A 12,304-nucleotide genomic window follows, 5' to 3' on the forward strand; every position below is an offset into this window, starting at 1 on the left:
AGCTCACTGTAACCTCCGCCTTCCGGGTTCATGTGATTCTCCTGCCTCAGCCTCCTGAGTAGCTGGGATTACAGGCACCTGCCATCATGCCCAGTTAATTTTTGTATTTTTAGTGGAGACGGGGTTTCATCATGTTGGTCTGGAAGCCTATTTTCATCATCAATGAACTGGGACAGTAAATTGAAGTCCTCAGGTTGTTTGGAGTATTGGAAACAGTATATTTCCTAAAATTTCAGCACCCAAAACTTTGTTTTTTTCCTTTTTTTTTTTTTTTTTTTTTAAAAGAGACAGGGTTTTGCTCTGTTGCCCAGGCTGGAGTGCAGCGAGGCAATCATATCTCACTGCAGCCTTGACTTTCTGGGCTCAAGCGATCCTCTCACCTCAACCTCCCGAGTAGCTGGGAGTACAGGCACGCACCACCATGCCCGGCTAATTTTTTGTTATTGTTGTTGTTGTAGAGATGGGGTCTCACTATGTTGCCCAGGCTGGTCTTGAACTCCTGGCCTTGAGTGACCCTCCCACCTTGGCCTCCCCAGTAGGTGGGACTACAGGAGCATGCCACGGTGCCTGGCAGCACCTGAAACTTCCTCTTCTTCTTTTTTTTTTTTTTTTTTTTTGAGATGGAGTGTAGTCTGGCTCTGTCGTCCAGGCTGGAATGCAGTGGTGCAATCTCTGCTCACTACAACCTCTGCCTCCCAGGTTTAAGTGATCCTTCTGCCTCAGCCTCCCAAGTAGCTGGGATTACAGGTGCCTGCCACCATGCCCGGCTAATTTTTGGTTTTAGTAGAGACGGGGTCTCACCATATTGGCCAGGCTGGTCTCAAACTCCTGACCTCAGGTTATTCGCCCACCTCGACCTCCCACAGTGCTGGGATTACAGGCGTGAGCCACCACGCCTGACCAAGCATCTGAAACTTCTATCCCTGAAAATATAATAACATTATTAAACAGAGTAACATTATTATTAAATATAGTAGCTTTATTATGTCTGTCAGTAGAGCAGTGATTCTCAAGGTGGGGCAGTGAGGGAGTGGTTGACTCTGTTCCCTAGAGGACACTCGGCAATGACGGAAAACACTTGGCGGTTGTCGTGATTGGAGCATGTGCGTGCTACTTGCGTCTTGTGGGTGGAGGCCAGGGATGCTGCTCAACGCCGCACGTTGCATAGGACAGGTCCCCAAACAAAGGATAGTCTGGTCCCAAATGTCGGCAGGAAAGCCTGGTCTAGAGACAGGTTTCCTTAACGCTCACTGGAACCTTGATCTTGGAGGCCGAACTGGGATTGAATCCCAACTCTACCACTCATTGAGTGAAACTGGCAGGACTGATTTTTTGTTTGTTTTTGTTTCTGAGACGGAGTCTTGCTCTGTTGCCCAGGCTGGAGTGCAGTGGTGTGCTTTCAGCTCACTGAAACCTCTACCTACCGGGTTCAAATTCTTGTGGTTCAGCCTCCCAAGTAGCTGGGATTACAGGCGTGAGTCACCACACCCAGCTAATTTTTGTATTTTTAGTAGAGATGGGGTCTCACCATGTTGTCCAGGCTGGTCTTGAACTCCTGACCTCAGGTGATCCACCTGCCTTGGCCTCCCAAAGTGCTGGAGTTACAGGCGTGAGCCACTGTGCCCGGCCTTGGAGTTTTAATGGTAATTAATCATGGCTAACATCTCACAGGCCCTTCCTGTGATGCAGGCGTGGTGTTAGTCTCACTCTCTGTATAAATGCGTTTCACTGTCTCAGCAACCCAGGATGTTAGTGAGAAAATTCAGGTGCACAGTGGTGAAGCGTCACAGGCAAGGGACTTCACCTTTCCGCATCTTGTTTTCTTCATCCATGAAACAGGATCATAATGTCCATCTCTTGGGGTAATAACGTGGACGGCTAATGCCAAATGCCAACCAACTAGCAACTTCTAGACTGTGAGCAAATGGCATCTTTTACGAGAAGCCGTATCAGCCTGGCACACAATGGTTAACCACCAAGTCTGGGCTGAATGCCCGGCTAAGCTGGGGCCGGAGTGCAAACAATTTCTTTCATTATCCCAGTTGCTGGGAGAATTGGGCAAGGGGAGACACATAAAATACGTAAGACAAAAGTTACTAGGATAGCTAGGGGCTTGTCTTCTGGGTGGCGCCGAGGCCAGGAAACTCCTCTCTAACCTATTTCACCAGAGGAGTCTATATTGGCCCTTCCGCTACCAGCAAGGGCAAAAGAGAGGCTGGAGCCCCCAGGACAGCCAGAACGCTAACACTGCAAAGGGCCTCTGTCCTTACTGGGGAAGCCCAATCTTGCTTAGCTGTTTTCTTCAGCAACAAACAGAAGTCAAGAAAGAGAAACAGTTGTGGAGGAACCTGTTGTGATGATAATTTACTGAGCACCTACTATGTGCCAGGCATGCCAACCTTACCAGACAAGATCCTTGGGCTCATGGAATTCACTCATGGGAGAGACAAACAATAACACGTAGAAACATATCAGCTGGTGGTGAGTACCGTGCAGAAAATTAAAATAGGGCGATGGCATTGGGAGTGACTTAAGGGGTCACTACGCAATGGGATGGTCAGAGACAGCCTCTCAGGAGGAGGTAGCATTGAAGCTAAAATGTGAATGACATGAACAGATGCAGCATAGAACATTAAGGTACAGGATGTGCAAAGGCCCTGAGGTTGAAATAAGCTAAATGCATTAGACTAGGGGTTCTCAAGTAAGGGAATTCTGCCCCCTAGGAGACATTGCAATGTCTAGGGAGACTTTTTTTTTTTTTTTTTTTTGAGATGGAGTCTTGCTCTGTTGCCCAGGAGTGCAGTGGCATGATCTCGGCTCACTGCAAGCTCCGCCTCCCAGGTTCATGCCATTCTCCTGCCTCAGCCTCCCAAGTAGCTGGGATTACAGGCACCCGCCACACACCCTGCTAATTTTTTGTATTTTTAGTAGAGATGGATTTCACCGTGTTAGCCAGGATGGTCTCGATCTCCTGACCTTGTGATCTGCCTACCTCGGCCTCCCAAAGTGCTGGGATTACAGGCACGAGCCACTGCGCCTGGCCGAGACTTTTTTTTTTTTTTTTTTTTAGATGGAGTCTCAGTCTCGCTCTGTCGCCCAGGTTGGAGTGCAGTGGCATGATCTCTGCTCACTGCAACCTCCGCTTCCCGGATTCAAGTGATTCTCCTGCCTCAGGCTTCCAAGTAGCTGGGATTACAGGTACATGCCACCATGCCAGCTAATTTTTGTATTTTTAGTAGAGATGGGGTTTCGCCATGTTGGCCAGGCTGGTCTCGAACTCCTGGCCTCAAGCAATCTGCCTGCTTTGCCCCTCAAAGTGCTGGGATTAGAGGCGTGAGCCACCACATTCAGCCTAGGGATACTTTCTAATTGTCAAGACTTTGGTGGTGGTGGTGGCGGGGGGTGTGTGCTGTTGAAATCTAGTGGGTGGGGGCCGGAAATGTTTTGCAACATCCTAAAATGCATGGGACAATTACCACCACAGAGGATGATCTGGCCTCAAATGTCTGTCATACTGAGATGGAGGAAGCCTGGGATAGACAGTAGGAAAAAGCCTAGAGGTGAAAGTCAAGGTCAAAGCCTCTGATCCTCCTGCGAACATCAGGAGGCAGTAACCGAGGGAGTGTGGCCATGCCCTGAAGTGAATTCAGGTCCAAGGAGCCTGCTGCGACCCAGGAAAACGAGAGAAGGACCAGAAATTGTGGTGGAGGCAAATTCAAGGTCAGAAGATTGGGGAGGAGGTGATAAGAGAGGTCTGGAGAGATGCTGGGACCAAGAACTGGAGCCGCAGTGAGATCAGCAGGCTGCAGCTAAACTGTGGTATCCGGGTGAGTTGTAGGAAGGTGGCTGGGTGGCTGGGCTGGGTTTATGGGGGCAGGGTCCCTGGAGGAGAGGGAGTAGACCAGCACTCGCTCCCTGACTCTGCCCATCTAGCTGGTGAGAACTTTCTCATTCTAAGCTGCAGTTTTCTCATCTGTCAAATGGTGACACTCAACTCTACTTACTGGGCCTTTACTGTTGAGAAAATAATTAATTCTGGCCTCACATGGTGGCTCATGCCTCTAATCCCAGCACTTTGGGAGGCTGAGGCAGGAGGATGGCTTGAGGCCAAGAGTTCAAGACCAGCCTGGGCAACATAGTGAGACCCCCGTCTCTACAAAAAATAAAAAACTTAAGCCTAGCATGGTGGCACATGCCTATAGTTCCAGCTACTTGAGAGGTTGAGGCAGGAGGATGGCTTGAATCCTGGAGTTCAAGGCTGTAGTGAGCTATGATCATGTCACTGCACTCTAATCTGGGCAACAGAGTGAGACCCTATCTCTTAAAAAAAAAAAAAAAGCAAACTTAAAAAACTAGCTGGGCATGGTGGTGTGTGCCTATCTAGCTGGGCATGGTGTTGTGTGCCTGTAGTCCCAGCTACTCAGGAGGCTGAGGTGGGAGGATCACTTGAGGACAGGAGATGGAGGCTGCAGTGAGCCACAATAGTACCACTGCACTCCAGCCGGGGTGACAAAGCAAGACCCTGACTCTTTTTTCTTTCTTTGAGACGGAGTTTCGCTCTTGTCGCCCAGGCTGGAGTGCAATGGCACGATCTCAGCTCACCACAACCTCCGCCTCCTGGGTTCAAGCAATTCTCCTGCCTCAGCCTCCCTGGCATGCACCATCACGCCCAGCTAATTTTGTATTTTTAGTAGAGACGGGTTTTCTCCATGTTGGCCAGGCTGGTCTCAAACTCCCGACCTCAGGCGATCTGCCTGCCTCAGCATACCAAAGTGCTGGGATTACAGATGTGAGTCACTGTGCCTGGCTGACCCTGACTCTTAAAAAAGAAAAAAAAAAAAAAAAAAAAAGAATTAACTCAGCAGGCCTGAGTTGTCCACACGCCACACGTTAAAGGTGTAGCTCTTGACCTGCTCCTGGGAAGTGACCTCTAAGCCCTTGGAAAGCGATAAGAGTGTCTTTGTTTACCTGGAGAGCCTTGGCTCACACTGGATACTAACAACACGACTTAGAGAGGGAGCTTTGAGTCATGCGATATTGGTTGACCCCTGGAGGGGCTGGGGATTAAAGTCAGCCATGCAGGTGATCAGTGATTTCTACATGACCAACCCCCAATAAAAACCCCAGACACCAAGGCTCAGGAGAGCTTTCCTAGTTGGTGCCAAACTATGCATGTTGTCACACGTCACTGCTGGGAGATTTAAGTGCTGGCCACACAACATCACTGGGAGGGGACAGCTGAAATCTCACACCTGGTCTCTCCTGGGCCCTGCCCTGGATGCCTCTTCCTGTGTCTGATCTTATTTTATTTTTTGAGGCAGAGTCTCGCTCTGTTGCCCAGGCTGGAGTACAGTGGCATAATTATGGCTCACTGCAGCCGCAACCTCCTGGGTTCAAGTGATTCTCTCATCTCAGCCTCCCAAGTAGCTAGGACCACAGACATGAATCACCATGCCCAGCTGATTTTTTTTTTTTGTTTTTTTTTTTTTTGAGATAGGGTCTCGCTCCATTTCCCAGGCTGGAGTACAGTGTTGCGATCTTGATTCACTGCAACCTCTGCCTCCCAGGCTCAAGTGATCCTCTCACCTCAGCCTTGTGAATAGCTGGGACTACAGGTATGCACCACCACATCTGGCTAATTTTTAAATTTTTTTGTAGAGATGGGGTTTCATCATGTTGCCCAGGCTGGTATTGAACCCTTGGACTCCCAAAGTGCTGGGATTACAGGCGTGAACCACCATATCTGGCCCTGGATAATTTTTTATTTTGTAGAGACGCTGTCTCCCTTGTTGCCCGGGCTGGTCTTGAACTCCTGGGCTCAAGCAATCCCCCATCTCAGCCTCTCAAAGTGCCGAGATTATAGGCATGAGCCACTGTGCCTGGCCCCTTGGCTGATTTTAATTTATATCCATTCATCATAACCTATGAGTACCTATTTTACAGCTTTTTCTGTTTTGTTTTGTGTTGAGATGGAATGTCGCTCTGTTGCCGAGACTGGGTGTGGTGTGATCTCAGCTCACTGCAACCTCCTTCTCCCAGGTTCAAGGGATTTTCATATCTCAGCCCCCCAAGTAGCTGGGATTACAGACATGCACCGTCATGCCCGGCTAATTTTTGTATTTTTAGTAGAGACAGGGTTTCACCATGTTGGCCGGGCTGGTCTCCAACTCCTGACCTCAAGTGATTAGCCCTCCTTGGCCTCCTAAAGTGCTGGGATTACAGACATGAGCCACCTTGCCTGGGATATAACACCATTTTTAAATTCTCTGAGTCCTAAGGAATCGTGGAACTTGAGGGTGCTCTTGGGGATCCCTCAATGGCAGAGTCTGTCCTGGGTGGACAAGGCAGGGAAGGGAAGTCGAGGCAGAGAGGATAGTAAGAGCAAAGATACAAAGGTTTGAAAATACAGTTGACTCAGTAGAATCAATATCACTGTTTTGTTGAGGGCTCACTACATGCTGGGCATTTTACAGACCTATCTCCCAACTGCCTTGTTGATGTTTTGTTCAAGGTGGATATTTTTGGCATTAATTTTGATCTGCGAACACATTGCGCTACCTCATGTATTGCTGCAGAGACGAGCGCCCTGAATGGCTCTTATTTTCATTTCACAGACTATGCGGCTGAGGCCCTGGGAGGGAGGCCACTTGTGTAAGTCCTCCAGGAGGGCGATGGAGGAGCCGGCATTCAAACCAGACCCATGGATGTCAAGGTACACGCGTGTTCTCTTTGCCTCCAGCGGTGGTTTGCTACTGCTGCGAAGAGGTGGGGCAGGATTCAGGTCGCCAGGGCATTTCCTTTTTTTTTTTTTGAGATGGAGTCTCGCTCTGTCGCCCAGGCTGGAGTACAGTGGCCGGATCTCAGCTCACTGCAAGCTCTGCCTCCCGAGTTTACGCCATTCTCCTGCCTCAGCCTCCCGAGTAGCTGGGACTACAGGCGCCCGCCACCCCCGGCTAGTTTTTTGTATTTTTTAGTAGAGACGGGGTTTCACCGTGTTAGCCAGGATGGTCTCGATCTCCTGACCTCGTGATCCGCCCGTCTCAGCCTCCCAAAGTGCTGGGATTACAGGCTTGAGCCAACGCGCCCGGCCGCGAGGGCATTTTCAATAATGTCAGATCATGGCTGGGCGGGGGGCTCACGCTTGTAATATCAGCACTTTGGGAGGCTCGGGTGGGAGGATCCCTTATTGCCAGGAGCCTGCCAAGTTCCAGCCTTGAACTCAACCCAGTGAGACCCCATCTCTACCAAAAAAAAAATTTTTTTTGAGATGAAGTTTCACCTCTGTTGCCCAGGCTGGAGTGTAATGGTGCGATCTCGGCTCACTGCAACCCTGCCTCCCAGGTTCAAGTCATTCTCCTGCCTCAGCCTCCCAAGTAGCTGGGACTACAGGTGTGTGCCATCACGCCCAGCTAATTTTTTGTATTTTTGGTAGAGACGGGGTTTCACCATGTTGGCCAGGCTGGTCTGGAACTCCTGACCTCAGGTGATCCACCCACCTCGGCCTCCCAAAGTGCTGGGATTACAGGCGTGAGCCACTGTGCCTGGCCAAAAATTTTTATTTTATTTTATTTTTTATTTTTTGAGATGGAGTCTCACTCTGTCGCCCAGGCTGGAGTGCAGTGGTATGATCTTGGCTCACTGCAACCTCTCTGCCTCCCAGGTTCAAGCGATTCCCATGCCTCAGCCTCTCAAATAGCTGGGGCTACAGGTGTGCACCATCATGTCCAGCTAATTTTTGTAGTTTTAGTAGAGACAAGGTTTTACCATGTTGGCCAGGCTGATCCTGGACTCCTGAGCTCAAATGATTCGCCCATCTTGGACTCCCAAAGTGCTGGGATTATAGGCATGAGCCACTGTGCCCAGACTCTAGACAAAATTAAAAAAAAAAATTAATCAGACATGGCCGGGTGCAGTGGCTCACACCTGTAATCCTAGCACTTTGGGAGGCCAAGGCGGGCAGATCACGAGGTCAGGAGATTGAGACCATCCTGGCTAACATGGTGAAACCCTGTTTCTACTAAAAATATAAAAAATTAGCTGGGCATGGTGGTGGGCACCTGTGGTCCCAGCTACTCGAGAGGCTGAGGCAGGAGAATGGCGTGAACCTGGGAGGTGGAGATCACGCCACTGAACTCCAGCCTGGGTGACAGAGTGAGACTCCGTCTCAAAAAAAAAAATTAACCAGACATGATGGGGCACACCTGTAGTCCCAGCTACTTGGGAGGCTGAGATGGGAGGATCACTTGAGCCCAGGAAATGGAGGCTGCAGTGAGCTATGATCGCACCACTGCACTCCAGCCTGGGTGGCAGAGCAAGACCCTGTATCACATAACAACAAACTTCTGCAGGCAAAGATAACTAGCTAGAGTTTATTTATTTATTTAATCATATTGTTCATTTATTTATTTATTTATTTATTTTTGAGATGGAGTCTCCCTCTGTCACTTAGGCTGGAATGCAGTGGCACGATTTTGGCTCACTTCAACCTCTGCCTCCCAGGTTCAAGCGATGCCCCTGCCTCAGCCTCCCGAGTAGCTGGGACTACAGGGGCGCACCACCCCTCTTGGTTAATTTCTGTATTTTTAGTAGAGACGGGTTTCACCATGTTGGACAGGCTGGTCTTGAACTCATGACCTCAAGTGATCCATCTACCTTGGCCTCCCAAAGCAGTGGGATTACAGGCACGTGGTCGTAGCTCACAGCAGCTTTGAACTCTTGGGCTTATGCCATCCTCCCATTTCAGCCTCCCTAGTAGCTGGGACAACAGGCCATACCACCATGCCATGACTACATTGTTTTTTGTATTTTTTTTTGAGACGGAGTTTCATTCTCGTTGCCCAGGCTGGAGTGCAGTGGCAGGATCTCGGCTCACTGCAACCTCCACCCCGCTGGTTCAAGTGATTCTCCTGCCTCAGCCTCCCGAGTAGCTAGGATTATAGGCATGCACCACCACACCCGGCTAATTTTGTAGTTTTAGAAGAGGTGGGATTTCTCCATGTTGGTCAGGCTTGTCTCAAACTCCCGACCTCAGGTGATCCGCCTGCCTCGGCCTCCCAAAGTGTTGAGATTACAGGCGTGAGACACCATTGCTCCTGGCCCATGTCTATATTTTTAAAAAGCTTTTTTTTTTTTTTTTTTTTTTTTTTGCAGAGATAAGGTCTCACTGTGTTGCCCAGGCGGGTTTTGAACTCCTGGCTCAAGTGATCCTCCCACCCTGGCCTCTTGAATAGCTGGGATTACTGGAACAAGCCACCGTGCCCAGCTACTAGAGTTGATTTAAAACTGTTTTCTTTCTTTTTTTCTTTTTACTTTTGAGATAGTGTCTTGCTCTGTCAACAGGCTGGAGTGCAGTGGCGCGATCTCAGTTCACTGCAACCTCCACCTCCTGAGTTCAAGTGTTTCTCCTGTCTCAGCCTCCCAAGTAGCTAGGACTACAGGCCTGTGCCATCATGCCCGGCTAATTTTTGTATTTTTCATAGAGACGGGGGTTTCACCATGTTGGCCAGGCTGGTTTGAACTCCTGACCTCAAGTGATCCATCTGCCTCGGCCTCCCAAAGTGCTGGGATTATAGGCATGAGCCACTGCACCTGGCCTAAAACTGGTTTCTCAGTTTTTTAACTACTGCTGACAACTGGGGATGGATCATTCTTTGTGGGGGCTTCCTGGGCATTGTAAGATGTTGAGCAGCATCCCTGGTCTCTACTCACACGATGCCAGTATCATCCCCCACTCGTGGCAACTGAAAAGGTCTCCAGACATTGCAAGTGTCCCCTGGGGGCTGAATGGTCCCCAAGTGAGAACAGCTGGTTGAAATAGTACGTGTGGTGCCTGGACGTGGAAGGACTTTGCCTCGTGGGAGGGGGTGGTAAGGGCAGGATGGAGTGAGACTTTCGTCAAGCGTTTGTCTTTCTTGTCTGGGCTGTGGGGCTGGGCATGGCTCCCAGCATCTCCTCCGTACACCTGGGTTCAGGCTCAATTTACATGGGCAGGCCCCAGGGGACCCAGGTGTTCAAGAGGTTGGCTGGTCCCCGGGCCCAACTCCCAGCACTGGGAAACCACAGTTGCTGTGGCGACCACTGAGCTCTGAGGACGAGGAGCTGGGAAGAGGACTCCCGTGCCTAAAGGAGCCAATATCCAGAGGTCTTGGCGGGGAGGCCACTGTCTAATATCCCTCCATGAGTGCTTGCAGACCAAGGAAAGCAGTGGAGAGGAGCTGGTTCAGCTCCCCAGAGGCGCTGGAGGTGGTGGGAGCTGCAGGTCACTGGGGGAGCCTCGGAAGGTGAAACTGACTCCCTGTTCCTGATGGCCCTGCCCGGCTGGCCTCCCAGGAAGGCTGCCTGGCTGCTGGCGTGAGGTCTCTGAGCCCCGGGCCCTTTCCAGGGGAAGGGTCATCTCAGTGGGTGGGCAGCAATGAGCGTGGGCCCCCTTAGCCCGAGTACCCGCCGGCGGCTTCTGCAGAGTGAAGCCGGCCCCCTCCCACCACCTCCACCCACCGGTGTGACCATCTTCATCAGTTCCACGGTCTCAGGTAAGGTGCAGTGTATGGATGGGGGCTCAGAGGCAGGTGGGCACTCTCAGGCAGTGTCAGGGCGATGGGCACGGCTCATGGAGTCCTTTAAGAGACCTAGACGTGAACCAATACCGTGTTTCATGCCTGTAATCCCAGCACTTTGGGAGGCTGAGGCAGGTGGATCACCTGAGCTCAGGAGTTGAAGACCAACCTGGGCAGCATGGTGAAAACCTGTCTCTACTAAAAATACAAAAGATTAGCCAGGCATGGTGGTGGGTGCCTGTAATCCCAGCTACTCGGGAGGCTGAGGCAGGAGAATCCCTTGAATCTGGGAGGTTTCAGTGAGCCGAGATTGTGCCATGGCGCTCCAGCCTGGACAACAGAGCAAAATTCTGTCTCAAAAAACAAAATAAACAAACCGGGAGATGTTAGATAATAGCATGCTGCTACACAGCACTGCCCAACTCCACATTCAGTGAAGTCACTTGGCAACTTGATATTAACCAAGGTGGAGTATTTAAACCACGGAAATTGGCAGAAAATACAAATCGGATTTAAAAACATTTGTTTTGGAGAACATAGTATTATGGAACATTTGCCGGGTCATTGTTCTTTTTTTTTTTTTTTTTTTGAGATGGAGTCTCACTCTGTTGCCCAGGCTGGAGTGCAGTGGTGTGATCTGGACTCACTACAACCTCTGCCTCCTGGGTTCAAGGGATTCTCCTGCCTCAGCCTCCCGAGCAGCTGAGATTAAGGCCATCTGCCACCATGCCCAACTAATTTTTGTATTTTTAGTAGAGATGGGGTTTCACCATGTTGACCAGGCTGGTGTCGAACTCCTGACCTCAGGTCATCTGCTCCCCTCGGCCTCCCAAAGTGCTGGGATTACAGGTATGAGCCACCGTGCCTGGCCACACCACTCTATGTATATGTGCTCTCATAGAGATTACATCCTGGTTGGGGGAACGGACAAATAAATTAAGTAATTGCAGGCTAGGCACGGTGATTCCGGTGATTCATGCCTGTAATCCCAGCACTTTGGGAGGCCGAGGCGGGCGGATCACGAGGTCAGGAGATCGAGACCATCCTGGCTAACACGGTGAAACCCCGTCTCTACTAAAAATACAAAAAATTAGCCGGGCATGGTGGCGGGCGCCCGTAGTCCCAGCTACTTGGGAGGCTGAGGCAGGAGAATGGCGTGAACCGGGGAGGCGGAGCTTGCAGTGAGCCAAGATCGCGCCACTGCACTCCAGTCTGGGCGACAGAGCGAGACTCCATCTCAAAAAAAAAAAAAAAGAAAAAAACAATTCAGTAATTGCAGCTTGTGGGCTGGGTGCAGCGGTTCATGCCTGCAATCCCAGCACATTGGGAGGCCGAGGTGGGAGACTTGGGAAACCTCTATAATGTGAATGCAGCTCAGGTAGTGACTCATGTGGGAGCCTCCCGGACCCTCTGTTTCCTCCTCGAGAAGCCAGACTGAGAACCCAACTTGATAGAGTTGTTGTGAGTGGCGTATGATGTTGCAACTAACATTTATGACCAATGTACTGTGTGTTAGGCTTAAAAACTGCCAGAATCTTGCCACAGCTGCATGGCCCTGTGTGACCAGACCCTGCTCACCTCCTTAACCTTATCTCATGCAGTTACCTCCTTGTCTACCTGTTGTATCCACACCAGAACCCATAGATCTGGGAATCCACAGGGCCATGAGGCTGATATCAGGACTATCACTCTCACTGTTCCCTCTTCTCCTTCTTATTCTGATCCTTTGGGTCTCAGTGCAAACACCCCTT

At 50.4% G+C, this 12,304-nt stretch overlaps 1 protein-coding gene across 13 annotated transcripts in view; it reads left to right on the forward strand.

Annotated features, from left to right (window-relative positions):
* Positions 1-2,205: 2,205 nt before the first annotated feature.
* Positions 2,206-12,304, forward strand: part of NWD1 (NACHT and WD repeat domain containing 1) — a 90,417-nt gene continuing 80,318 nt past the window's right edge. For 4 of the 13 annotated variants that reach the window (XM_028838986.2, XM_077978138.1, XM_077978143.1 and 1 more), the window contains exons 1-2: positions 2,206-2,481; positions 6,615-6,712. Coding sequence is in view for 3 of the 13 variants with exons in the window: in XM_077978137.1 (XP_077834263.1) it covers positions 6,701-6,712 (12 nt within the window). In the remaining 10 variants the exon portion in view is untranslated. Of the gene's footprint in view, positions 2,482-3,484; positions 3,828-5,497; positions 5,616-6,614; positions 6,713-12,304 lie in introns of those variants that run through there. The other 9 variants (XM_028838984.2, XM_028838987.2, XM_077978139.1 and 6 more) reach the window with 7 other exon arrangements.

This window comes from Macaca mulatta, chromosome 19, assembly GCF_049350105.2.
Source record: "Macaca mulatta isolate MMU2019108-1 chromosome 19, T2T-MMU8v2.0, whole genome shotgun sequence".
Taxonomy (NCBI): Eukaryota; Metazoa; Chordata; class Mammalia; order Primates; family Cercopithecidae; genus Macaca; species Macaca mulatta.